Source organism: Thunnus thynnus, chromosome 8 (assembly GCF_963924715.1).
Source record: "Thunnus thynnus chromosome 8, fThuThy2.1, whole genome shotgun sequence".
In the NCBI taxonomy this organism is placed as follows: domain Eukaryota; kingdom Metazoa; phylum Chordata; class Actinopteri; order Scombriformes; family Scombridae; genus Thunnus; species Thunnus thynnus.
Genome location: NC_089524.1, coordinates 10,977,316 through 11,003,845, shown reverse-complemented (window position 1 = coordinate 11,003,845; position 26,530 = coordinate 10,977,316). Strand labels below are relative to the sequence as shown.

Below are 26,530 nucleotides of genomic sequence, written 5' to 3'. Positions count from 1 at the left end.
TCCTTGACTCCAAAAACATTAACTTCCGTTTTTTGTTTATTTAATGGAGGAAAATTCTGGCACATCCAACCATTTATTTGTTTGATGCTCTTTCTCAGTGCTTGTATTAGTCCCCTGGTGTTATGGTTATGTAAATTTGTGTGTGGTCTGCATAATTATGGTAACATATTTTGTTGATTTCCATAATCTGAGCCAGGGGCAGCATGTAGATGTTAAACAGAAGAGGCCCCAGAATGGAGCCTTGGGGAACTCCACATGTCATTTCTGTCTGCTCAGATTTGTAATTATCTATAGACACAAACTAGTCCCTGTCCTTTAAGTGGGATTCAAACCAGTTTAGTACTGTGTCAGAAAGTCCCACCCAGTTTTCCAGTCAGTCTGGTAATATGTTGTGGTCAACTGTATCAAATGCAGCACTGAGATCCAATAATACTAAGACTGAAATTCTGCCACTGTCTGTGTTTAGGTGGATGTCATTGAAGACCTTAACAAGAGCTGCCTCAGTGCTGTGGTGTGGTTGAAATCTTGACTGGAAGACATCAAAACAGTTGTTTAGTGCCAAGAAGTTGTTCAGCTGTTGAAAAACAGCTTTTTCAATGATTTTTTAGGATGGTATACTTTGTTCACAGCTCTCAATCATTCCTCTCTTTGTCATCCCCCCCATGTTTTGACAGCTCTTTTCTGTTATTTGCCTGGCTCTCTCCTTTTCCATTAGGTCTCTTTTGCACAGAGATTTTCTGTAGCTCACCTCGCGCTCCTTGTTTCTGTTTCTTTCTCTGATCTCTCTTCATTCTGGCTCACAGGTTATAAACATGTGATGTGATGTTTAAACCCACAGGGTTGCAAACTGTTTGCACTGTTTGTTGTGTGTATGTGCAGATCCAGTACAACACATCCTGCACTCATGTGTCTTAGTTTTAAGATACATTTATGCATGTGGACAGTCTCGCTACAAGACTAACATTCATGTGTGTTAATTTTGCACAAACTAAATATGTGAAATATATGAGAAATACAATTTCTCATTATGAGAACATTCTTATTAAACATACATATATGAAGATTATATCTGCACAATCTGAACTCTATACTTCCTTGTGGCAATATGAGGTAGTGTACTGTATATGGTAGGTTTATGCAACCAAAAGCACTTGATTTAGGTTATTTGAACATTGGTGTATCTATGTTAGGACAACTAAACCACTTTATAAAGTTTAAGGAAAGATTGTGGTCATGGTTATATACTGAAAAAAGTCAACAGTGACTTATTAGATGGCACACAAACTCCAGACCCCAGTGTCAAAGTTGAGTGCTTTTAATGGCCATCTACCTCCTTTAACCACCATTACTTTCCCTTGCACTATAAACACGTCCCACTCTGTCTGCACTCAAACTAAAAGTCACCTGTAAATGTATTCATTTTTGCAACACTGTGTTATGAGGATATGATGTGTGTAACGCCTGTACATTCATTCTATGCACTTTATGGACAGAAACATGCAGGCGCACTTAGCAGTGGTTGTAGGTGTTGGGTAGTATTGCTCAAATAATCCATAGCTGAAGATGTGGGTGTGTATTATTCAGGCTCTCTCTTTCTCTCCATGTAAATTTGAACACTGTGTACTCTTTTTGCTTTAATTGAATTTAATTACTCATCTCTGTTTTTGTCTCCTAACAACAGTTAACCCTCGTCTGTGATTGGTGATGATAATAACAATAAAACAATCATAACAATAAAACATTAAAATTATAATACAAAGCACACTTATGACAGCAATTGTTTTGTCAAATGGAGTCAGAATGTGAAAAAAGAGAACAAATGAATCAGCTGAGTATTTGCACTCTGTTTTAGCAAGGGCAGGTGCAGCTGTAGGGGCTCGAAAGTAGTTTAGGGCAAGGGTTGAAAAGGTGTTTCCTGTCAGATAGTTCAGTAAATTTATGATGGCACACCCTGATATCCCCTGTAGGGTCAGAAATATCATTTAACAGTTGTATTGGGTTTCTGGAGTCAAAGGGGAGACCTTTTAACAAGTATTCTCATTGAAAAATCGGCTGTTTTATACTTGACATCAATTTCCTACCAGATCCAGGGGAGCTGTCCTGAATCTCTCTCTGTGCTTTTAACTTCCTGCGCAGAGGGAAAAACTATTTCTTGGTGAACAGCTTTGTCGTCACAGCGATGTTGGCAACCAGCAGAGACATTGCCCGGGGGGGGGGGGGGGGGGGGGGGGGGGGGGGGAGGCTTCAAGAGTTTAGTTACACTTGTCAACTTAATTTTAAACCACAAGTTGTCATTATTACATAGCAGATTTCTGTGCAGATTTAAAAAAACGAAATACAGTGTGTGAATTATTCAGCTTTAGAGGTGCTGGTAAGCAATTTTTTTTAACTTTTGGCAGAACCAGGCTAGCTGTTTCCCCCTGATTCCAGTCTTTATGCTAAGCTAGGCTTCCTGCCTCATGCACCAACATGAGAGTGGTATGTAACAATTTAGCATATTTCACAAAATATCGAAGTATCCCTTTAAAATAAGCATACTTTGCTCATCTTGTACTTTAAATCTAAGTGTCATTATTTTTAAAAGCGATTTATTTATTTATTTATGATGACACATCTGGAAACCACACAAAGGAGTTACAACATATGGTATTTGTCTGATAAGTTAAAACAGATAAGCAAACCAGGAATGCATGCTTTTTTTTTTGTTATGGGCTTGCATGTACATTTATCCATGTTCAAAAAGCCTGGAAAACCAGTGTATTTACAGTATATTTCAGTGAAAGCGTTAAGTGTTTCCTAAATCAATGAGGTTAAGTGTGCTGACTCGAGGTAGGACATTGTTATTGGATTCCAGCTCTAACAGAAGGGATTTGGTTTAGCTGGTGATGCTTAGCTGGGATTAGATTTGAGTGGTGTGAGTGTCTGCAGATGCCTGTGAGTGTTTGTGTTAATGATTTGGCCCATCATGAAGCTAACATTTGGATTGGATTAGTTTGGTGGGTGCGTACAGTGTGGTTGTATGTGCAGGTGATTCATTCCCTATACATTCATGTATGAGTGTGTGTCTCAGGGAGGGGGTGTGTTATTAGACAGTGGTGTGCTGAAGGGTGGACAGATTAAATAATGTCTCTGTGCCCTACAGACCTAATGACCTCATTCCCATGCAGATCACAGCTAACCAGCTCTGATCTGATCAGCCCTGACTTCCTGTATGTGTTGGTACTCTTGTGGTCGTCTGTGTGAGTGTGCTTGAATGCATGCCACCATTTGTATGTGACTCTGCATATTTATGACAGTGTGTCTCAATGCTTGTTTCCACACATGGATACTCAGTTCCAGGTGCTCTGTGCTTTTGGCCAACATTTTGCTCATTCAATTAAAATCTATTTCTGAGGGTTAATGGAAGTGCGTCTGTGCATACATTACTCTCATCAAGTCCATATCAGATCTATCCACACCCTGTAACAAAAAAAAAATCAATTTAACGTTATAGCTTCAATTTAACCTTTAAACCTCATTGTCTCTACTGATTCATGTCAGTAGTTCAGTAATGTTTTAAAACTGGAATTCAACAAGTTTTACAGGGTGTGTGCAGGTCCCTTAAAAGTTCTATATGATCTAATGTCATTAATTATCAAGATGTAATAATCTTAAAGGACAGGTTCTGAATATTTCAAGTTTGTTTTAGTCAGGTACCCAAATGAACACTGAAACAGGTTTTTTCCTCCAAATAAACTTTCAATGTAAGTGACGGTGAACAAAATCCACAGCCCTCCTTCCATGTAAAAAGCTTTTCTGAAGCTAATATGAAGCTTCAGCCATCCAAATTAGTCAAAACAGGTGGATATATTTCAAAGTTACAGTCTTTTTAATGCCGACTTCCCTCTTTTTGTTACTATACCACCACCACAGCCCAATAGGGAAACGCAAAGAGGGAATTTTTACAGGAAGTGGCGGCATTCGGCTGACTAATGGTGTCACTTCATCAGCCAAAAAGACTAACTGTGGAAGATATCCACTTGATTTGACTAACTCAGACTGCTAAAGCCTCATAATCTTCAGATAAACTTTAAATACATTTTAGCACAAACCAAGGTCTGTGGATTTTGTCCCCCATCACTTACATAGTAAGCATATTTGGAGGGAATCTTTTAATAGCTAGTATGAACTGGAGGAAAGATTTCAGCAAGCAAAACCAGAACCTATCCTTTAAAAATCATGAACATTTTTAAATTACTGTTATTATAGGGTTTATTTTTAACTATGCTGACAAAATACAGTTGCAGTCAAAGTTGGCGTTAAAGTTAGTTAGCATTTGGTAGCTGATAATTCTTTCTTCTTGTTAACCCGTGCTGTTGTATTGTGAACCAAATTAAGACCACAACATGAAGACAAATCAAACCAAACTTGCATACGTGTGCAACAGAGGAACCAGTTTTTTTTTCTCAAACACTTAGAATTTTAACAAATTTCTGGACATTCAGTTTGCAAACAGCCAAGCCATGATTTATGAGAAACTACTCAGACTGCAATTTTAGTGAACTACTTTTATGATAATGAGTTCATGAGTAATGAGTCATTGCCATCACAGGCTTATTTACTGCCCTGCAATTTTCTCCAATCCAAGTACTTTCATAAAGAGGAAAAATCAACTATGTCACATACTATGCAATGTTTTTAGAAAGAATTTGGGAGAGAACTTTGAACTGCAACAACGCAGACTGCCTCACCAGCCATTGATGCCCGCAGGCGCACGCAGCCCTCCTTCTTCCTTGCCACAGTATATCTAATGAACAGTCTGTTGGTTTCTGTTCATGTCCTTTTATCACTCTTCCCTCAGCTCTGCACCACAGTGTGCAATAGATAAGGTGTCTGATCACAGCCAGCTCATATCACTGTAGCATGATAGCTTTGTCATAATTTTCACTGTATCCAAATTATCTGTCTTACAGAGTTTCTCATTAGGCTTCACATGGTTTTCTGGTGTTTATATCTCATCTAGCTGTTCTATCTGTCTTGGGAGACACTCACAAGAGACCTAGTTTGTCAAGTGACCAAAGCATGTGATGCTTAAACAAAGCGCTTGTCCGATGATCGATCAGTCTCTGAAACCTCCTTTCCCTACACCTCTCCGGCGGGACTGCCGAGAATTTTTGTAACATTTTGAAAGTGCAAAACCACAAATACTTTGAGGAGCGTCTGTTTGAAAGTGTGTGTCATTATTCCCATTTCTACAATATATTCTGTCTCACCCTTCTCCATGACAGCAGGATTTTCAGTGTTTGAGTGTGGATATTCGGAGCAGGTAGTTGTGCTTTTTAAATGTGGTCAGATGACATTTCATACAAACAATTTTTTTTCAAGTATTACTTGGACCATAAGCACAGGAAACCACAATCAGCAACCACTTTCCTGCCAACAGTCAACGCTGGTTTCTTTCTATCATATCCAGGATTGTTTCCTGACCTTAACCAAGTAGTTTTTTGGGCCTAAACCTAACCAAACCTACTGTAGGGATAATTCTGTAAAATGGTCATACTGTATGTAGCCATTTCTGAATGCTCTGACTAATTACATAATGTTGGGTTGTATTGGAAGACAACAATAAACCTGTTTTGTTGAGTATGAAAGTACAATTTTTTTACCCTTGTAAATAGTAATTTGACCAAAGAAAGATCAGAAAATCCAGTAAGTGGACACTGATTTACAATTTATTTCTTTTGTCAACCTATTTTGTGTTTTATTTTGACTGTTGGTTTAACAATCTTGTTTGTTGTATAAGTATGAGGACTTGTTACCAGTCCTCTCCTCTCCTTTTTAATATATTTTTTTCTCCTTTCTGACTCTTAATCTCTCTTGCTGCCTTTCTCTCACTTGTTTCAGCTTCCATCTCTTCTTCTGTCATTCGACCACTCTCTCTCTCTCTCTGTCTGACAGTTGAGTGAGGGTCAAACTGAACAGCTGTTCATCCTCCAATTAGAGAACTAGGAAGTTGAGCGTTGAATCTTATCCAGCATAAGCAACAGTTCAACTCTATCTCTCTCCCTTCTTCCCATCCTCTCTACTCAAGTCTGTTCTCATTCACTCTTGTCTCTCTTTAATGACATCTATTTCACCTCCCTCCACTGTTTCTATATCGGATTTAACAAACACTGTAATCTTCTTTCACTCTCTATCTCTCTTTTGTGTCCGTCAGGAGGAGTGATGTTGGTTACCACAGCAACAGTAACTCTTCTCTCGTGTGGCACCTTGGGATTAGATGAACTGTGACCTCTTGCACTTCGCTTCCATCTATCGGCTGTCGTTCACTGAATGTCCTCCTGATATATATCGCTGTGATGCTTTAGGTTTACTGCACTTGAAAAACAGGATATTTTATTTCATACAAGCAAGTTTGTGTCTTTCTTTAACAGGTAGGGATTTTAATTTGTCAGCACTAACACTAGATAACTTTTATTGAGGTCCTCAATTGGTTCTTCAGTATATGCTCTGTCTTTTATTACTTCACCTTCCTGCTGTGATTGTGAAAGTGAGTAGAAGACTTCTGCAGTCAGAAGGCGCCTCATAATATTAAATCTTCCTAGAAAGCATGAGGATAGCATGAACATAATTGATTGAAAATACCTCTAAATCTTGTATTATCCTTTATTATCCTCTCTGTTCTGGTTAAACAGGTGTTCTAGATACCATCAGAGTAAGTACAGAGTACAGTTTTTCTAATGTAATCTCTTATTGACTCATCTGCTGATGATTTTCTTGATTAACTGATTAATTGTTTGGTCTATAAAAGAAAATAGTGAAAAGACGCATCACAATTTCTCACAAGGCCATGAAGTGCAAACATTCAAATGACTTGTTTTGTCCAACCAACAGTCTAAAACTCAGAAATACTCAGTTTACTATTATAAAATACTTTGAAAACCAGAAAATACTCATATTTGGGAAGCCAAAACTAGTAAATGTATAAGCAGAAAATGCTGGCAGATGAATCTCTAGATCAAAGTAGAGATCTATTTTTAATCCACAATACTTTGGATGTTTTCGCTGTGGAGTTAACTCTGTGGCAAAAATTCTCAGACACATAGATGGAAGTAAAGTGCCTCTTGTGTGGGGGCAGGGAATGGTTCCTAGAAAGAAAAAACATGAACAGAGGAAGAAGACGGATTCAGTCTGGATCTCAATCTGTTTCTCATCCTTTGTTACATCTCCTCGTCTTTCCTGCCTCTCTAATAAACTGATCTGTGCATGCATACCAAATAAATGAAGCTGAAACGTCTTGAAAATAGCTTTCAGCGAATTACACTGAGCGTGTTTTTTGTGCTCAACCCTCAGATAAGCTAAATTTATCACATGTCATGCATTTTGCCATAGAGGGAGAAAGCAGGCAATTTATTTTATCTCTCGTCTTACACACGGGGATCAGGCTATTTCACAAAGAAGATGATAAAAGAAAGAAAGAAGTGATAATAATTCACCAGTTTTTATTAATATCCTGTTCCTCTGTCAACCTCAGGGGAATATTTCATCACTTTTAGCAGCCTATAAATCGAACTGAATGGAATTATTAGTCCTGAAATGGCCTTTTATTCAAAGACGACAACCGTGTCTCTGTTATTATATGAAAACCTTGTGAAGCGTTTCTCAAAGTTTTATTGTATTGTCTGATTTTTTTTTTCTTAATATGCTGATTCATTTGAAAAAGCTCCGACTCAAGGGAAGCAAATAATTGCACAATTACAAAAATGCATGGTCATCACTTGTCAGTGTGAAAAAGAGACGTGATTCTTGTATTTTCTGAAAATATTACTTTTCACTTTTCATTACTTTTCATGTCCTTTTTCAATTCATCCATCTTAAATACAGCAGTATGCGCGCACACACTGACACTGTATATATATCAACTAACCACTATGTTTATTTTATTCCTCCATTAAAAAGACCTTGGAGAAGCAAGCCATAAATGTATCTAGCATGCTCATATATTAATGTGTGCTTGTAGCTGATGTGCATGCACAGGTGGGCGTTTCTATTCATATCTGTGTAGGAAATGCACAGTATGTATAAAATACATGTCTTTAGTCTGTATGTGCATATCGCTGGAAGCAATGCTCAGCTGTAGATGAATATGTCTTATTTCATACAAGACTAATCAGTCTCTCTTCCGGTGCTGTCCTCCCTCCCTCTTTCTTCTGCTCTTACTCATCTTTCTCTCGCTCTCTTCAGCTACAGTATCTTGCCCCTACCTCCTTCCTTATCTTTTTTTCTACTTAACTCACCACTCTCTGCAAATTCTCCCCCTCATGCCTTGCCCCAGCTGTTATCTCCTCGCACTTACCTTCCCCTCTGTCAGACCTTTTTACCTCTCTGTCTACCCTCTCCCACTCTCTATACCTCCCCCTCTATATCTGATGGGAAGCAGGTGTTGTTTTCTCAGCTCATCTCTTCATTTCCTCCCTGTTGTTTTGTTGCCTTGGTGTTGAAATGGCAAGAGCGTAGAGGGATATGGGTGTCAATGAGGAGGGGGGGTGAGAAATGGGAAAGATGCCCTGAGATGCATTATGAATTAAAGAAAAATCACAAATAATACTAATACATGTTTTAAGAAATACTTTTTTTACAGTAAATTGTTTGTAGTCAGTTGAGGTCTCCCCTCCCCAAAAATAAACTAATAGATATATACTGTAGACTGCATTGTATTGCTTGATATAATTATTTGACCTTGTCATTCACACATGTGCGTGCTTGGTTTTTTATCTGTTTTCCTTGAAAACCTGTAGTATAAGAAACTTTCAGTTTTATTCTGTGTTGAGCACAGTAGATGTAAAAAAACCATACAAATATTGTCTGTACAACTGACGTATATGACAAGTGAGTTCAGACAGGGGTCATTTCATTAATCGGGCTAAACTGTTCCTAAACTCAAATTTGCTTTTCTGCTGAGAAGAGTGGTAAATAGTGGCATAACAGAGCCTGATAATAACTTTCTGTGTATCAGCTCCTGATCAATTATCATTCTGGATATCCAAATTTCATTAGATTAACTTATCTGATAATCATTTATCTCAGATACAGACTCTTTGCGTTTGTTTGTTTGTAAGTTTCTCTGTTAAACATCAGAAATAATCTGTGATAAAATATTCAGAACTCAAGATTTTCTTAACTAGCTTTGTCTGGCGCTTTCCCTTGAATCCCAATGCCTTTTTTCAGTGGATGGAACAAGGAGTCAACACCTTCTGTACCCCAAATCCTTCAACACCTTAAAATCATTGCTTGTATAGGGACACATGTCTATAAGAAAACATTCTAAGTCCACCCCACAGGACACCTGTAGGGGGAAGGTCAAGAAATAATTTTCATATTTAAGCCAGAAAGAATTGTTTGCAGTGGTGGAAGCAGTAAAGAAGTCCATGTCAAAGAAGTCCTCATACCTGTTTGATAAAATATTGTTTTTAAGCTATGAGGAAGTTTGCCTACGTATTCTAAAACTAATCATATGAGCTTTTTGCCTATCTGGTGCCTCATTTGTCACACTTTTTAAAGTGAAGGCAGCTGAAAATACTTGATCAAGGTTAGTGAAGGATGTCTTCATGGTTAAAGTAAACCAGCATTAACTCTTTGTTGGGCGTAAACCCTAGTCTCCAGTGTTGAAGTTTACTGCTCTGTATGGCTATACATCCACCCCGACCTTCTTCCTGACTTTTTGTGGTCATATTCCTTCCTGCTTTTCATGTAAACATATAGATCATTTTAACATGTGTTGTTTGTTTTTCCGGAGAGGGCAGTCATACATGACATGACAGTAAAAGGTCACTTGAGGTTGCTGTTCAGACAAACATTTCCGTGCAGACGTCTAGTCAGAGGCGGGAGGTTCAGCTTTCGCTTTTGTATTGTATTTGCACACAAAGTATTTCACAGGAATACATTGTTGTTATTGCTGTGCACACATGTTTGGAGTCTCTCTCTGTCTCATGCTCATTTGCACTTGTCAAGATTTATCAAGCCCTTCAGACTTACATGTAAATTAGACTGTGCAGCTGAGGAATAAACATGGTTATTCATGCCCTGCAATCAGTTTGCTACAGACAGCACATGCTAACAAGACAAATTAAGCCAGTAAATGAGGCGGAAGGAAAGAGTGGAGACTTCCGAGGACGGATCAGTGAAGAGATGATGAAGGGAAAAAAATAATCCTGAAATTATGCAGGAATTGTGCTCTACTGTACTGCTCAGTCATTTTTGGCTTGGTTTTGTTTTAAGATTTAAGTCATAATAATGTTGACTAAATAATTGAACTTTTAGATGCAAATTTGGGTTTTGTAGGAATTTTTTCACCCCTATATGAGATCAACCAAGACAAAAAGCTGGTGAGAAGAGGTGTCAGATCTATGTAAGTAATATGGATAAATAAATGTAAAGGATCCCAGAGAGTGGGGTGTTTGTACTTTACTGTGTAAAACTTAATCTTTAGTCAGAAACAAGCCTGTGGCGCCCCTTAGTGGGCAAACTTTCCATTGACAGAACGTAATAAGTTCAGTGTGATTACTTTCATGTTCTATTATCTCTGTACAGTCTGTTATCACTCCATCTGCGTTACTATGTGTCTCTCTCAATTAATATTAAAACTTTGTCATTAATTTCATGCACTTACTTCCTCCTCCATCTTTCTTTCTCTTCCCAGGACAGCAAAGAGCCTCCAGATTGCTGCCTCAGTGAGTCTTTTACCTCCCCGTCATGCACGTTGGGTGTCGATCTGCGCCGGGGCCGACGGCGCTTCTCAGGCAACCTGCAGCTACCCCCGTTGTCATGGCGTCAGGGAGAGAGGTCGCGGACACCTGATGATGAGATCATGGCCAGACCAACGTCCCTGCCATTCGGTGCACCTCCCAGAATAGACATCACGCCGGTTGATCCCGAATGGTGAGTGGACTGTAGAGTAGAAGGCTGAGTTGGATTCTGGCGCCTGAGAACAAACAATGTGTTTGAATAATTTAAAACTGTGGTTGTTAAACACATACCTGAAAAACTGATGCTGTGGGGATATACAACAGCAATACACTATTCATGATTTAATTGTTTCTAATGAAAGTGCTTGTGTCTCACTCTTTACACTTTACCTAGACACACACACACACACACACACACTCACACTATCAACAGAGGGAGACAGTGGAGTGCAAGCAGACATAACTCATACAACACTTATATGGGTTTTGGGTTTCTTGCGTACGCAATGATTGACAGTTAAGGCAATTAATACTGTTATGTTTTCTTGGTTGACACACATGTTTAATGTTGCAAAGAGGTTAGTGACAGCATCTATAAACTTGCACATGTGGGTAGGGGTTCCCGCTTTTGAAGACCTGTCCTTCAAGCTGTACCCCAATTACCAGGATATCACACTGTTCAGCCTGCCTGGGAAGTTCATGCCAGGCTGCTAGAAAGGAGGACGACTTTAATAGAGCCTGTGGCTAATTGCTCTGGTGGCATCTTAAAGCCCGTTGCACTTGGAGCCTGATTACTGCTGCTAACAGAAGAGCCTCTGACATAGGAGGAGGAGAGGAGAGGAGATATCCACATATGATTGAAACCACTTAATGTATATTTATCTGTTTCAGTTGTCATTGACAATGCTATTTTACACCAGACTAGCTTGCTTGTTGTTTAGCTTAATTGTGGGATATTGCCTTAATTAGACTGGCTGTATTGAGATGTTTTAATAGTGCTTTAATTTCACAACAGTGATAAACATTGCTGGGGCTCAGGGCAAACACTATTGTTAACTGGCTGTCAACATTGAAGGCAGGTCAGGGAGATGTGGATCATACTGCTCTGCAGGGTGCTCAATTTGCGTGCATTAACTGTGGTGGCTGTGACAAGTCGAAGAGGGAGGGGCAGGGGCTCGTGTGGTCTTGCAGAATCACAACCCAAATGCAGTCGTCGAGCATTACAACACACTTTTAATTGAGAATTGATGCCATGGGCCAAATTAAAAAACTAAAATATCAAATTAGGAAAAGAAATAGAAAAAAAGATGAAGTTGAAACTTAATATTTAGACTTATTTTATACCTTTTGAAATGAGTCTGGGGACACGACAAGGTTAATTAAATGTAGTTTGAACAGCTAATCATCCGGGACAAAGTTATGCTCTGGTAAACCATGAGTTCTCCCTTTCATACTGAGTAAAGACTGGGCTTCAGAAATCCTGTTAGAATACCTCTCTGCATCAGTGACTGATCTGTCATGTTGAATTCAGACTGTTGAAGATGACACTGCCTTGTTTCATTATTTATGCACCATGCCCTCAGACAGTGGTGCATGCACAGACACACACTCACAGCAACAGGTACACCTTGCAGTTTCAGATAACACGTACTCAAACACAAACAGCAAGTGGCCGGTTCTTGGCGGGCAGCCAGTTGTCCAGTCGTGTCAAATTCACATACGCTTTTACTTAACTAGCTAATCAGTCCTGATTGGCCCTATGCTCTAGTGGTGTGTGTATGTGTGTGTGTGTGTCTTTCCCTGTGTTTGAGATACTAGTAAATATGGATCCCGTTGAGGAACACTTTAATAGAAGTTGCCAAGTGTTTCATTCTATTCAATTAGATGAATAAGGGCTGCTGGAAAGGTTAGTGCTAATCAGTCTTGATTGGCACAGCACTCAAGTGTACTATGTGTGTGTGTGTGTGTGTGTGTCCTGTTGTTACTGCCAGCAATATTGTTGGGCAATATGGTGCTGGAAATATATGCTGCTGTCAAAAAGCCTTTTAACATTTACATTTTTGGCCTTAGCTGATATATAATGAGTTACATTGAGTGCCTTGCCCATGAACCTTTTTCAGCCATGTAATGTGTCCTTGTGACCCACTGTCACAGGTTACAAATGAGTAGATTAATTTAAGACTGATATTCCCTTCTTAGATTGTTTATCCTTAATATGTTTAAAGTCTTACAGAGGTAAAACTAGAGGCTGATATCTTTTTTAACATATAAGATTTTAATATATCTAAGATTTTTATTCTATATACTATTTTTTCTTCATCATCCCCATCCCTATCTCACCACATGACCCCTTTATCACTAGTGTTCTTACTCTGCTAGCGTCAAAGCAACAACGCCTAGAAAACAGTTGTGACCATTACTCTTAAAGAATTATTGTATATGAGAGAGAAATTGTAGATAAAAACAAGGCCACAGAGTAATAAGTCTTACTGTTATTGCTTTTCAGGACTGTTAAAAAGGTAAAAAATATCCAAAAGGGAAGAGTGTTTTTGTTACTTTACGTAATTGTAGCTACTGTATAAGAAAGCTTACATTGACTTCATCTATTAAGAACCTCTTGAGAAAATGGGTCCCTGAAATTGACACACTACTGTAAAAAATAAAGTCAAAAATCATCACTGTTTTGAAATGTTTTATGACAAATCACATTTTAAATCCAGAATTAAACAGAGTCCTACTTACTGAGAAGTCACTGAGTGAACGTTTGAAGAGCTGCAATTTTTACTTCTACCAGAGGAGAGCAGTGTGAACATACAGAGCACGAGGGGTCACTAAATAGTTTCATGGGTCTGAAAATGTTGTGAAGTATATACTATGGCCTTCATAGTCACCAGATCTGTTGAACACCTTATGATTCACGTCAGACACTGCTCTTTACCACCATCCTCAAAACACCAAAAGAGGGAATATTTCTTGAAAAAAAGTGTTTATTCCTACAAAGAATTGTATTTACCTCAATACACATTGAAGCTATCTTGACAGATCTGGTCCACAACACCTTACTAAGACACATTGTTTGTTTTTCCTTTAATTCTACACATTTCAGATCATATACTACACAAACAAATACACTTACTTTTATATTTTATTGGTATGATCTGATGATGACTTCCATTTCTTTCTGTTAACAGTGAGTTTATTGGTGGCTGTACAGTCCGCTCAGGCAGCCGCAGACTTTATAGCAGGTGAGGTGTGTGTCAGTTGTCAGTAACCCTGGTGGTAGAGGCAGACATGTTTCCCCTGTGTGCTTTTCCCTTCTGGCCATCCTCTCTTTTAATAGCTATCACAGTCTGTCTCCTTCAGGCACCACTGCTGCTAAACGTCAGGGTCAGCAGAACCTTCCTGAAGGTTCTCCGGTCGGATTACACTCATCCCTAGTGAAGCCTTAAGGTGGTAGTTGTAAGTGTGTGTGTGTGTGTTTGTGTCTGTATTATCTGTCTGTTGCACCATTTCAGTGCCAGTCATCAGCACATCTCCTTGTTTCTCCTCTCCATCCACTCTTTTTCTACTTGAACTTATTTAAGTGCTTCCATCAGTGTTTGGGAGGAGGAGTAAGGGAGCAAGAAGTTATTTTGGGATTCGATTATTTTTCCTGCTGATGTACACAATTGTTCCAAAGCCTAGAGTGCCTCACAGATTGATTTTTTGAAATTGTGGTTGTTTGTGCTTTTACCACTGATTGAGAATAGCCATTGTTGGTGGAGACAGATACTGCAAGTGAATGTTAGTTGACTGAAAGTTGGCACTTACTGTACAGTATATTTATGTTTGCTTATCTAAGTGTGATCTGTGTGTGTGTAGGACAGGTATACTGAGAGTTAGGAGAGAGCTAAATAAATGCCAGTGGATACAATACAGTACATGCACACTTGCAATCAGACCTTCTCCTTTTGTAGTTTTAGCAATATCCATGTGTCTTTCATCAGATGTCTACACGAGTGGGAACAAGAAGTATTTGTTCACATTTTCATGCCACTAAGGATCTGTTTAAACAGTCCAACTATACGCTTGGAATATGAATTTATATGTCTGTTAAAGTGTTGCAACTGGCAATTTCAACATGCTCTACTAGCTGATCCAGTACAGATAGAAGGCTCAGATTACTACGGAAGTGATGATTGGCCAAAGACAGTCCACTTAATGTGTCTGGGACCAAGCAGAAACCTTAGTCTGACTAGATTTTTTTTCCCCTGAGTATCCAAAAATGCCAAAAAACATAACAGAGATTGACCCATAGCCAGTGGCGGTGTTTGCACAAGAGAAAGGGCAATACTCACGTACAGAACATGATATTCTTGGGTAAAAGCAGAATAAATCATAGTTATTAATGGAGTTAGATAAGTTGTTCCACCACTTTGAAATGTAATTTTGACATGGTCTGTGAAAATCCCAATAATAATGCGAGAAGAGAGAACACATTCAGTAAATGATATCATTGAAATTAAGTTATATGAAAATGTTGTTATGTGCTGCAGTTTTACTGTGGTTAAGTGATATTTCAGAGCTGCATGAAGAAAGCATGACTACAGTTTCTGGCAGCAAATACTACCTTGTATATTCAGTATGTAGAATAATACTCGCAGAGGACTTCCAAGAATGCTTGTGCTTGTAAACATTTATCTATTAAACTCCAAGGCAGCGCCGTCTGTGATGTATAATCATGATAATGATATAATTTGATCTGCCATTTCAGACCCCTCTCCAAATTTGATTTGAAACTGTACTTGAATGTGTTGTTCACCCCGGGTCAGGACGACACTGGTCAGATTATGGCTCGTCTGCACTCTGTGTGCTTTCTTTGTGCGGTGAGCACTGCCCTCTCTCCTGTTGTTCCAGACGGCTTTCGTGTGGGTGTGAGTAATCCACACAGTCAGTGAGCAGAAATTGGATCTTACACTTTTCATTTGTAGCATGCACAGAGACAAAGGGAGACAAATTATGCACAAAGATTGTATTTATCTCCAATGTGTGGTTCCCACTATTCAGTTCCTGCCATGAAGTATGTATAGAAAGTATGCAACCCCCCTTTGACTTTTTGATGTTCTATTTGATTAGTGGATTAATTAAGTGTTTTGGACCCAAAAGAAAAAATATTCTCACATGTTACAGTAAGCAGGCACGCAAGAATGCTGTAAATGAAATAATTATGTCAACTCACTTACTCTGAGTATAAATTATCGAGACGGGGCCCATGGTGCCACACAAGTCTTTTTGTGTGAGGAGGAGAGATGCTGCTCACCCCAAATCCAACAAAACAACACTACTCTCCATCCAACTAATATTTAAACATGATTTTTCACATGATTATGTGGCTTAGCGAGGGGCATTTTGGATGGTTTAACAAGATCCACTTTTATTGCTAAATCCTTGGAACGAGCAGTCATGCTCGCTACATTTTCATCAGCTTTGGTAGAGTTTTGGTTCAGTGTCAGAGGAAAAAAAAAAATTCTGTCACATTTACCTCAGCTACACTCCTGGTTGTCAGTTTGTGTTGTATGGCAATCCTCTCATGTGTGAAAGTGTATTAAACCTGAGACTCAGTATAGTTTAGTCTGTTAAGCTGTGAGTTGTTGTCAGAAATGTTTTTTTTTTTAAAAACAGGATAACTGTCTGAATGCTACAGTATAGTAAACCAACCAGCCCAGGCAGACATTCTCTTTTCTCTGCAAGTGTACACAGAATTGACAAACTCCAAGAAGAAATATTAACATAGTCATCTTCAAATCTTAAAGCTTTTTGCTCCTCTGCAACTATTTCCCCTTTACTTTACTATTTCTATTGTTTGCCTTCTTTCTGCTCTTATTCTTAACTCTGCATTTTTTCTTTCATATAAGCTTTTATACTTCCACTGATTATGCATGTGGGTAAATAAAGAACAGCCTCTTTTCAACCCTTTTTCACCTGACCATGGCATTTCAATGTTTATTATCTGCTTTCTCTTTGTGTTTGTGTCCCTTTTTCTCTCTTTTTCCACGGAACCTTTATGAATGAATACAGGCCTGCTAATCAGGGCCACAATGCAGTATTGTTTGTGAAAGAGAGAATAAGGAAGAGAGGGTTTTATGTAATCAAAGATGCTACATTAAGGGCTCTCATCTAAAGACCTAAGCCCATCACACACACTGCCCCCATCACCTACATGTGACCCATACACTCGAGATAAACACACCTTGACATGCAAGATCTCCTTCCCTCTCAACACACACACATCTTCACAAGGTTTCACTGTGGGAGACCAGAGACTGAGGGAAAATAAGGCAGGCTGAGACGTCTTTCTTGCATGTTGTGACATTATGGAAAGTGACAGATGGGGCTGGTGGGGGCAGCGATGTCTATAACATTTTTAACCCTATACTCAACAGGGTGAAATAATAATATATTGATTAATCGATTCAGTCGAGTTCTTTCTACAAAAACCTGGTTTTAAATTAGCAGTTAGCAAAACAAGTATCAAAATGGAAATACTCATTACAAAACACTATTAGTACAAAAACATTACATGGATCAGTATGAAGCTAAAACTAGTGTTGGCCAACACCAACACAAAAAAAGCAAAAGAGCCTTAGGGCTGCAGCTAACAACCTATTAAAACATTTTTCTATGAATCATTAAAAAAAAATCATTTTTCATTATCTGTAAAATGTCAGAGAAAACTGAGAATTCCTTAGTCTCCTAAGTCTTTTAAATTGCTTAACCAACAGTCCAAAATCCAAAGGTACTCAATTCACAATTATTTAAAAAAGAAAAAAACAGCTAATTTTTGAGATTTTAGCCATGCTAGCTCAAAGCAACGTTGGTCAGTTGTTCTGCCACTTTGGATCAATTCCTATGAAATGTGTAACAGTCAGACGTTACAGTCATACTTTGATGATCCCCTGAAGTTTTATCTTATGCCACCAGCAGGTCATAGATTTCATGTATCCAGTAAAGCATCTACTAAAATTTGGTACAGATGTTCATAATTTCCAGATGATGATTTCCAGATGATGACTTTTCCTCTAGTGCCACCATGAGGTTGACAACTGTGGTTTTGAGTGAAATATCTTGATAACTACTTCCATGAACTTTGGTACAGACAATCATGTCCCCCTCATTATGAATTGTAACTTTTGTTATCATTCGTTTACTTCTCTTATAGCGCCACCATCTTTAATTTCTCCAGTATTTAAATACGTGACCAAAAAGGCCTACTAAACTGTGATGGTGACAGTTATAATCATTATACCTGCTAAGTAAAACCCCACAGAGCCACTAACATGGCTGTCAACTCTGTCTTGTTTCTTGATAAATTATTTAAATGATTAATCAGTCAAATTGTTAATGTTAATGATGAATTGAGTAATTATTTCAGCATTAAAGACCTTCATTACTAGGGTGGCCCAGATGCCTTAAAAGAGAACAGCATTTTTATCAGTCTCTCCTCCCACTAATAGCAATATAGAGACCCACTTGAGAGGGGAACATAAAGCACCAGTGAAGAGCTGTCAGAGCCCCTTTATGGTTGGCTATTGTATATCTCAGTTCTTCCTGTACTGTGACCGTGCATTGTGTGCTTTCATTCAAGCCCTCAAGGGTGTAAAAACCAGAGTTTAACATGGAATGAAATGGCCCAGTCACTCTCTAATTCAATCTCTTTCAATCTTTTATCTCTGTCGAAATGACTGTCTGGCATTGGCCCTCCGCACTTCCCATTTCTGCTTTGTCATTCATCTTTTCATCATATCTTTTTCCAGTGCAGAAATCTCAATAATTTACAAGAGGCTGCATTAATATTTTAAAATGTTGTGCACAGGTGTTTAGGGTCATGCTTTCATTCTTTCTTTTAATATTGAATATTCAGAAGCAGCTCCAGTTTTAAAAAGAAATGGCACATAGATGGAAAAATTGTGAGACTTCTATCTTTCTTTTTCAATGATACAGAATAAAGTAGGTTTTCTCATACTATCTTACTGTGCCTTGGTTGAGCAGGATTTTGAAGACATGCAGTACTGTACAGTATATAACTTAACAATCAATTCAGCTATCAATACTAGATGCAGCTTGGATATGACTGTGATGATGTTTGGGATCTCTTAATATATATTCCTGGTTGTGGGAGTTTAAATCACTGATGTATTGGTTAGAATACAGATGTTTCAAAGGTTTAGTTGATTAGAATAACAGAAATATCCCTACAAAAAATATAACATTACGCATAATAATACACAATCAAATAGTTATACAGAAAGTCCTATCAATCATTGTCAACAGGATGTCAATACAAGATCAGCTGTATTAGTATTAGCCTACTTATACATGTAATGAGCCTCAAGCCAGAATTGAGTGGACAGCAAAATATTTAAAAAAAAAGGCCTACTAGTTGCTTATAGTAAAATATAAACTTATACCATTTCAAAAAGACTTAAACAATCTATCTGCCAGTATGTTAATTAACAGTTACAGTATAAACTAATATGATTGCACTTTGGTAAATTATGGGTCAGTTAACCTTCTACTATCACTCTCTGTTAGGCCACATGTTGCCATGTGACCAGCTAGATGCATAAAAACACACACTCATACTCATTCTACATGTAAAATGAAGTCACAAAATATAAAAACTTACGTACGTATTAATTAAGGAATATAATCTTCTAAACAGCCAGAAAGGCAACTTGTATCCCAAACATAACCATCAAACTGTTGGGAGGGGAACTGGAGGAAAAAGTAAACGAGCCATTATACAAATTAACCTCTCAAAGGAGCTGACGTGCTCATATTCATGCTGTCCAGTGAACTGACGTGATTACTGACGGGGAACTGCTGTCATTTTGAAAATCTAAAACTCATGACATCATGGAACCGAGTAGGAAACATACTGTACAAGTCGGTGACATGCTTTGTCAAGTGTAAGTGTGGCCTCTTTGCTGTTGAAACTTTGATTATTCGCACTGGGATTTGAAGTAGGCGAGTGTCACATAAACAGAGCCAGGGAATGCCATGCATCACTGGCTGATTTAAACTCATATCACCACTAACAAATGATACACACACTAGCCTGCTGTGCTCCTATGACGCCTTGTATTACTACAAGTGTTTTTTTCTTTATATATATATATATATATATATATACTTGGAAAGACTATTTTCAAAGGGTTTATTGGCAAGCATTAAGTGAGACAGAGCTCCATGCTTCGATGTCTCAGAATTATCAGTGACTCACAACCAAAACAAATCAGTCCACAGAGCAGACGAGAGAGTGCTCACATTTCCAATACTCGTCACGCTGCCAGTCCGCTTCTTCTGATGTTCCTTTTTGGATTTTTTTTTTTCTTCCCTCATCTTCTTTCTCTTTACCTTCAGGGCATTGCCCCTCTTTTTCTTTCTCTTCTTTTCATTACTCAGAGTAGCTCTTTATGTATGGATGTGTATCTGGGATGACTGTATCTATCTATTCTCTTTTTCTTTTTTCGCCGCATACTGTGGCAATCTCATGGTTGGATTGCTTCCATTCTGAGCAGACAGAATTATGGATGGGCAGGAGTGTTTGTGTGTGAGAGAGAAATAGAGAGAAAGAGAGAAAAGGTTAAATAAATTGGGATGGAATATACTTTGTTTCACTATAATCATGAAGTTAATGTGTCGTTGTATTCTGACTGCAAATTTACTTTTATGTACTGGCATAAATGTATGCTTTAGAGTATATATTTGAATCAGTTGACCTTTGAGCAGTGTGTATGTTTCTCTTGACTGATACTCATTAAGCTGTTTGCTTTTATCTCTCTTCCAAATTGCCTTTTTTTCCTTGGCCTACACTCATCAGTTGCCTGCCTCACTAAAGGTTACAAAATCATCAGCATCACCACAAATCCTGGCTAAACAAAAAAATAAATAATTAATCTGACAACCTGTTACTGTGCCTGCCTGCTTGTCGTCACAACAACCACCAGCCAATCCTCAACAGGGGGAGGTGTGGCTTGCGCTTGCTGCGTGCCTGCTCTCAGCTCCTTGTGTATATTCTGAATGAAACAGCAAGTGAGGCATTTGCCTGTGTGCTGTGCTCTGCTCCGCTCACTGCGCTGACTGTGCGAGTGTAGGGAAATCTTGACTTGAGGCTCGGCATAGTGAGAGTCACTTTGTGCCACACCGGGAGTGCCTTTAGAGAGGTGGGGGTTGTTTGCAGGAGAGAGGAGGTCAGTCAAGCAGTGGTTGATGGAGGGAGAGAGAGACAGGAGGAGGCAAAGAGCAGATTTCAGCCCTTCTAAATCTTTCATAAGGGAGATCCTCCAACATCAAGCTGCCTGGATGGACTGAGAGAAAGAGTTGGTTCTGAGATGTGCATTTAGGAGGCGCCAACAGTGACAGAGAGACACAGGGAGAAGGAGGGAGAGAGTGAAATAGCACTGGGTTGTGCACTTACAGACAGCAAGACCAGGAGGGAGATGGGAAGGAAGCAGTGTTGACAAGAATAATTCTTCTGGAAGGAGTTGTATGTGACCCTGCTGTGGGTAAAGCTCCTCTAAAAGCCTCTGATGAACAGAAGACTGGCAGAAAAGCACGGTGCATGAACCAAAAGAAAGAGAGAGGGAGAGGGCACGACTGCCGACTGGCTAATCCCTAAACCCGTTAAGAACGGGGGAAAAAGGGGAAGGATAGAAAGCACGGAGGCAAAGCAACCCAAACAACAAAAAGGTATGTGTTTGCTGGCCTTTTCATGGGTGTGTGCTTGTGTGTAAGTAGCCACAATATTTCCTCTACAACATTTCAACGCAGTGTAAACTTCTCTGTGTCTGGATAAAGTAAAAGAAGGGCAAAATCTGCTGTACATGACCGACTTATGTGACTGAATTTGGACAGAAAGGGGCAGAATTTGAAAGAGGAAGAAAAGCCTGACGTACAGGACTGAACCCAGCCTGCAGGGATGTCATCCAACGAGCTGAGTGTTGAGATGGACTCGTGCATCCGGACATTCAAGGAGCACATGCACCTGGAGCTGGAGCCCCCAAAGATGCCAGGTGGGGTGGGGGGAAAGAGGGGCGCCACATCCCCCAAACTTTCCCCACGAAGCTCCCCGCGACTCTTCCGCAAGCTGATGGTCAACAAGAGCATCCGACAGAGGAGACGCTTCACTGTAGCTCACACCTGGTAAGGCTCGTGGGGGGAAAAAGGTACTGTACGGTTGAGACATATAGAAAGGGGAAAAGGGAGGGGTCGAGACAAAATGTGTAGGGTGCAAGGGATGTGACAGAGGACTAGAGTGAAGGAAGAAGATATGTGGATGGAAAGAGGAAACTATAGAGACATAATGAGGCCAAAGTGGTGGGGGAATTGGGAGAGAGGGGAGGTTCAGGGAGATAACATTGGAAGAAAAAAAAATATACAAGGAGCAGAAAAAAGGGGGAGAGCTGGGAGATGGATAAACAAGTCATATAAGATGAGGATTTGAGGGGTTAGAAAGACAGCCAACAAGGGTGAGAAAGAAGAAAGCAATTATTTTTTTAAAGATAAGGGGTGGGAAAAAAACAGGTTCAGAGAATGAGAAAGGAGGTAAAGAAAGCTTTATCTCTCCTAAAACAATTTTGTGGTTTATATTGTCATGATGAGTGGAGTCAAAAATATAGGATAGGGCTGCTGTCTGGTGATATGTCACTGGGTTAAGGATTACATAATGGACTAAAATCACATTCAGCAGGCTCCCGTCCTCCATTTTGATGCACTCTGTCTCTGCCCTGTACCTAGGTGAAATTTGTACTGTGTGTGTGTGTGTGTGTTGTGTGTGTGTGTGTGTTTGCGTGCGGATCAGTCCTTGTTTTGGATGGCTGAAGTGATGTGGAGGGAGTGTTAGGTATGTTATGCAACCTGGTGGTTCTTAACCTTTTTGGTTCACAACCCCAGTTAACAAATTGATGTCTACATAACAAACGCTGAACACAAAAATCACAAATGAATTGCAACATGACACAAGACAGTTCACCCTTCTCCCATTCACATTTTGTTGCGTCATACACATGATACAACGAACCCATTTAATGCAATTTCTCTTGGTACATTTCCTAAAAGAAGCCCAGAGGCTTCTTTTTCAATTTAACAAGATCATACGGTCAAGAAAATGATATATTCACATATTTACTGTAGGATATTCCTCGATCTTATAATTATTTGCATCACTGTGTGCCCCACCCCCCACCCTCTCTCTGAGTCTTCATTTTGCAGCAGTTAGGCACTATGCTAAATGTGAAGGGAGGGTTTGCTATGTTATGCAATGTATGGATTAGTGGTGAGGAAAAGAGCTGCTGTGATTTGACTACAAAGCCTCAAGGTGACTCTTGTCTGATAAAAAACACCAGTCAAATTTGTTCACATTTGGCAGACAGAGGTGCTTTGTTTTCTTTATTTCATGAGGTTCATAGGGTGAAAACTATCATCTAAGAAAAAGATGAAATTAGCATACAGTATGCACACAAATATATCTCTAAAATGGTTACAACAGGATTCCATATTGAACATTTGTGGTAATATAATAAAGGGGGCTTGTCACTGCTTGTGAGGGTTGGGTAAAAACAATTTATCTCTGTTTTAGGATAGGAGGGAAAGGAAATGAGTCCAGATATAAATCTGCTCCTGTATGTTGTGTCTAAATGCCAGGGACGGACTAGGACTAAAAAATGGCCCTGGACTTTTTTCCCAGACAAGCCCACCACAACCAGCTGCGGATACTCCACCACCCCCGCCCCATTGACGCACATACAAACACACCAGCCCTTAATACTACCTTTTATAAGCATAATGGGTGGATACTCCAGGCTACAGTAACAGTAATACAAAGCTATTTTAAGAGCAAGTGAAAGGTTTGTCACCAGCAGGCCAGCACTGTGAAGATACCATGATAGATTCTGGCTACTATATTGTGCAGTCATGATGAATATCTATATTTGAACAGGCTGTATAATCTATTTCAACACAGGAAATGAGTCAGATAATGCCATCACCATGTTAAGTTTTAAACCTGAAGGACTTCAGGGTCACTCTCTATAAAGAATAAATAATTACAAACATCAGGTACTGACTGAACACATTTGTCCTTCTTCTAAAGTGCAGTTACACAATAAATAATATTTAAATAAACAAACAAATTTTAATTAATATCTAAAATTTAACAAAAATTAAGTACTGTACATGGTTGGCCTGCTGCTAATGTACAGACAACGGTTCTTGGGTATTGCTGGTCCATGAACAATAAATAAGTGCAAACATCTACTGTACTCATTTCTACTTCTGTTATGATACAGTTACTCTTGGGTATTGTTGGTCTATGATCAATAAATAAAATTTAAATAAACAACAGGCATTGTAGGCCTTTGTACTAGTGCTAGGGTATTGGTGTCTATGAGCAATAAATAAAATTAAAAAAAAAAAAAAGGTGGGGTAACATATCCTTACTTCAGGTTGGAAAAAGGAAGTGGGGATGATGGAAAGAAGGGCACTGAGGGTAGCGTCTGTATCCTTACTGCAGGGTGGAGAAAGGAGGTGGGGATGAAGACATGGGTGGCATTGAAAAAGGGCAAGCTAAAAGGAAGAAAAGAGAATATAAACAATTAATTATGGGTGGGCAAGCATTTTGGGTTCAGGACACACACACATACACACACACGCACACACACACACACACACACACACACACACACACACACACACACAGTCACTAACCTTAACTTTAAACCAAGTCTTCACCCTAAAATTAATGATTTACGTTAAGGGGACTTATTTTTTGTCCCCATAAGGGAGGCGAATCCCCACAACATGACTGTGTAAACAGATTTACGTCCCCTCAACGTGAGGAATACCTGGATCACACACACACATACACACACACACACACACACACACACACACACACACACATGCACGCAGTAAAGTGGTAGACAGCACCACTATAGACAGCACAATGAAGAAAAAAATAGAGAAATTTGGGAGTAATTAAAATGTCAGCTAAGCAAGTTATAGAGAAATATGTCTTACCTTATTGGATGAGCAGTTTTCTCAGCAGCTTACTGTTTGCAACATCAATCTCAATGTCAGTATCCAAGGCCATTTCATGCATTTCATGAAAGTCTCTTGATTTTCTTGTGAGAGTTTGCTCCTGTGTCTGCTTTTAATATACTTCAAGGTAGAGAATCTCCACTCACAGAATACTTGGGTGACTGACAGGGTGAGTAGAAACTTGTAGCCAAGGCCGAGGATATGGTATGCATCAGTCATCAAGGTGCACTGTTTCAGTATCTGGTAACAACACAATGCACACTCTTTGCAAGATGAACAGCTTTTAGTAAAAACTTAAACCTCATCTTCTTTTCCATCAGGTTCAGCCTCCAGTGTCCTGGTCCTGTATTCGTCCAATGCTGATGTTTTGAGTGTCTTCTACTGTACATCTAGATTCCTCAGCTCACACTGCAAATTGGCAACTGTTGCCCTGCCGTCAAATTTAAGCAAACATTTGCTCGGCTCTTGAAGCGCTGTCTGAGGCAGATCTCTAGCACTGACTTGGGAGAAGTTTCTGGGGTCCAGAAGAGCTCGGTCAGCATATAGTGTGCCATGAGTAAGAAAGTGTCTGTGGATACTATTAGTAACTTTGTCCATGATTTGATTGTGGACTTCAATTTCATAGGCTCTGTCTGAATCATCTTTCACCATCTCATGATGAGACATCTCTCCAGGCATATTTTTCTTTTTTCTTGCCCTTTTCTGTGCCAGAGTGGCCTCCATCTCGAGCCCTGTCTCCTCGTCCTGTTCCTATAACTTGTTATTTGCCCACTGAACAAATCTGTCTTCATCCATGTTAATGCTTTCAAAGTCTCTTGACATACCCTTCAATTCGTCTTGTGTAGCCACAACCATTCGATGGGTAGAGAGGATGTCCAATCCACTTGACTGCAAGTATTTAGAGGGAGGCAACATCTTCTCAAAAACCCAGAGAAAGACTTGAGCTGTCAGTATTGTTTCATACCTGAGCAGACCCTCAGTAAATTCGTTTGCCTTGACTCGTGCACTGGTCTTCATGGTTGCCTGTCCTGGTAGGACCGACAGTGTGAAGAGCATGACCACATCGAGCCCCTGGTCTGGGTTGCCAAAGAATCCAAAGACCTTCTTCAATTAGCCTGCCAGCGTGTTTGTTCAATTGGAGAGAGGCGCCTGTGTCATGTGTCCTGGCTCTCCTTTTCCCAGAATTTCATCCTCTGGTAGGACTCACAAAGAAACACAGTAATGTCATGAAGAAGATTGAAGAGTGACCCACTTGCTTTGACATTTCTGTTTTGTCAGCCAAGACCAGATTCAGAATATGTGCATAGCACCACATGTACTTGATTGGGGGACTTTGAGGACAACAGAGCAGAGAAACCTTTATATTGGCCTTGGATATTGGCAACTCTGTCTGTGGCATTACCAATGCACTTGCTCATGTCCAATTTTAGTTTCTCCACTACCTCTGTCAACAACTGGACAAAGTACAGTCCAGTAGATGCCTCACACTCCACAACAGCCACAAGCCTCTCATGTACTTGCTATGACCCACTTGCTATGACAATTTCTGTTGTGTCAGCCAAGACCAGATTCAGAACATGTGCATAGCACCACATGCATTTGACTGGGCGACTTTGACAACAACAGAGCAGAAAAACCTTTATATTGGCTTTGCTTATTGGCAGCTCTGTCTGTGGCATTACCAGTGCACTTGCTCATGTCCAATTTTAGTTTCTCCACCACCTCTA

General features: G+C 39.5%; 1 protein-coding gene and 2 long non-coding RNA genes across 5 annotated transcripts in view; 1 reads left to right on the top strand and 2 right to left on the bottom strand.

Moving 5' to 3' along the window:
- Positions 1-26,530, top strand: part of pde4ba (phosphodiesterase 4B, cAMP-specific a) — a 190,718-nt gene that overhangs the window by 26,619 nt on the left and 137,569 nt on the right. The window contains exons 1-2 of one of the 2 annotated variants that reach the window (XM_067596452.1): positions 20,793-21,455; positions 21,621-21,908. In XM_067596452.1, coding sequence (XP_067452553.1) covers positions 21,685-21,908 — 224 coding nt within the window. In that variant the 5' untranslated portion in view covers positions 20,793-21,455; positions 21,621-21,684. Of the gene's footprint in view, positions 1-10,678; positions 10,918-20,792; positions 21,456-21,620; positions 21,909-26,530 lie in introns of those variants that run through there. The other variant, XM_067596451.1, reaches the window with a different exon arrangement.
- On the bottom strand, positions 192-10,739 carry LOC137187511 (uncharacterized). 2 transcript variants are annotated; one of them, XR_010929222.1, is made up of 3 exons: positions 10,649-10,727; positions 9,631-9,718; positions 192-7,127 (listed from the first exon to the last, which is right to left on the bottom strand). It is a non-coding gene; the product is annotated as an uncharacterized lncRNA (long non-coding RNA). The 2 variants fall into 2 exon arrangements; XR_010929221.1 differs by lacking the exon at positions 9,631-9,718 and having other exon boundaries at positions 10,649-10,739.
- On the bottom strand, positions 10,841-26,109 carry LOC137187512 (uncharacterized). The gene is made up of 3 exons (XR_010929223.1): positions 24,783-26,109; positions 24,204-24,329; positions 10,841-10,960 (listed from the first exon to the last, which is right to left on the bottom strand). It is a non-coding gene; the product is annotated as an uncharacterized lncRNA (long non-coding RNA).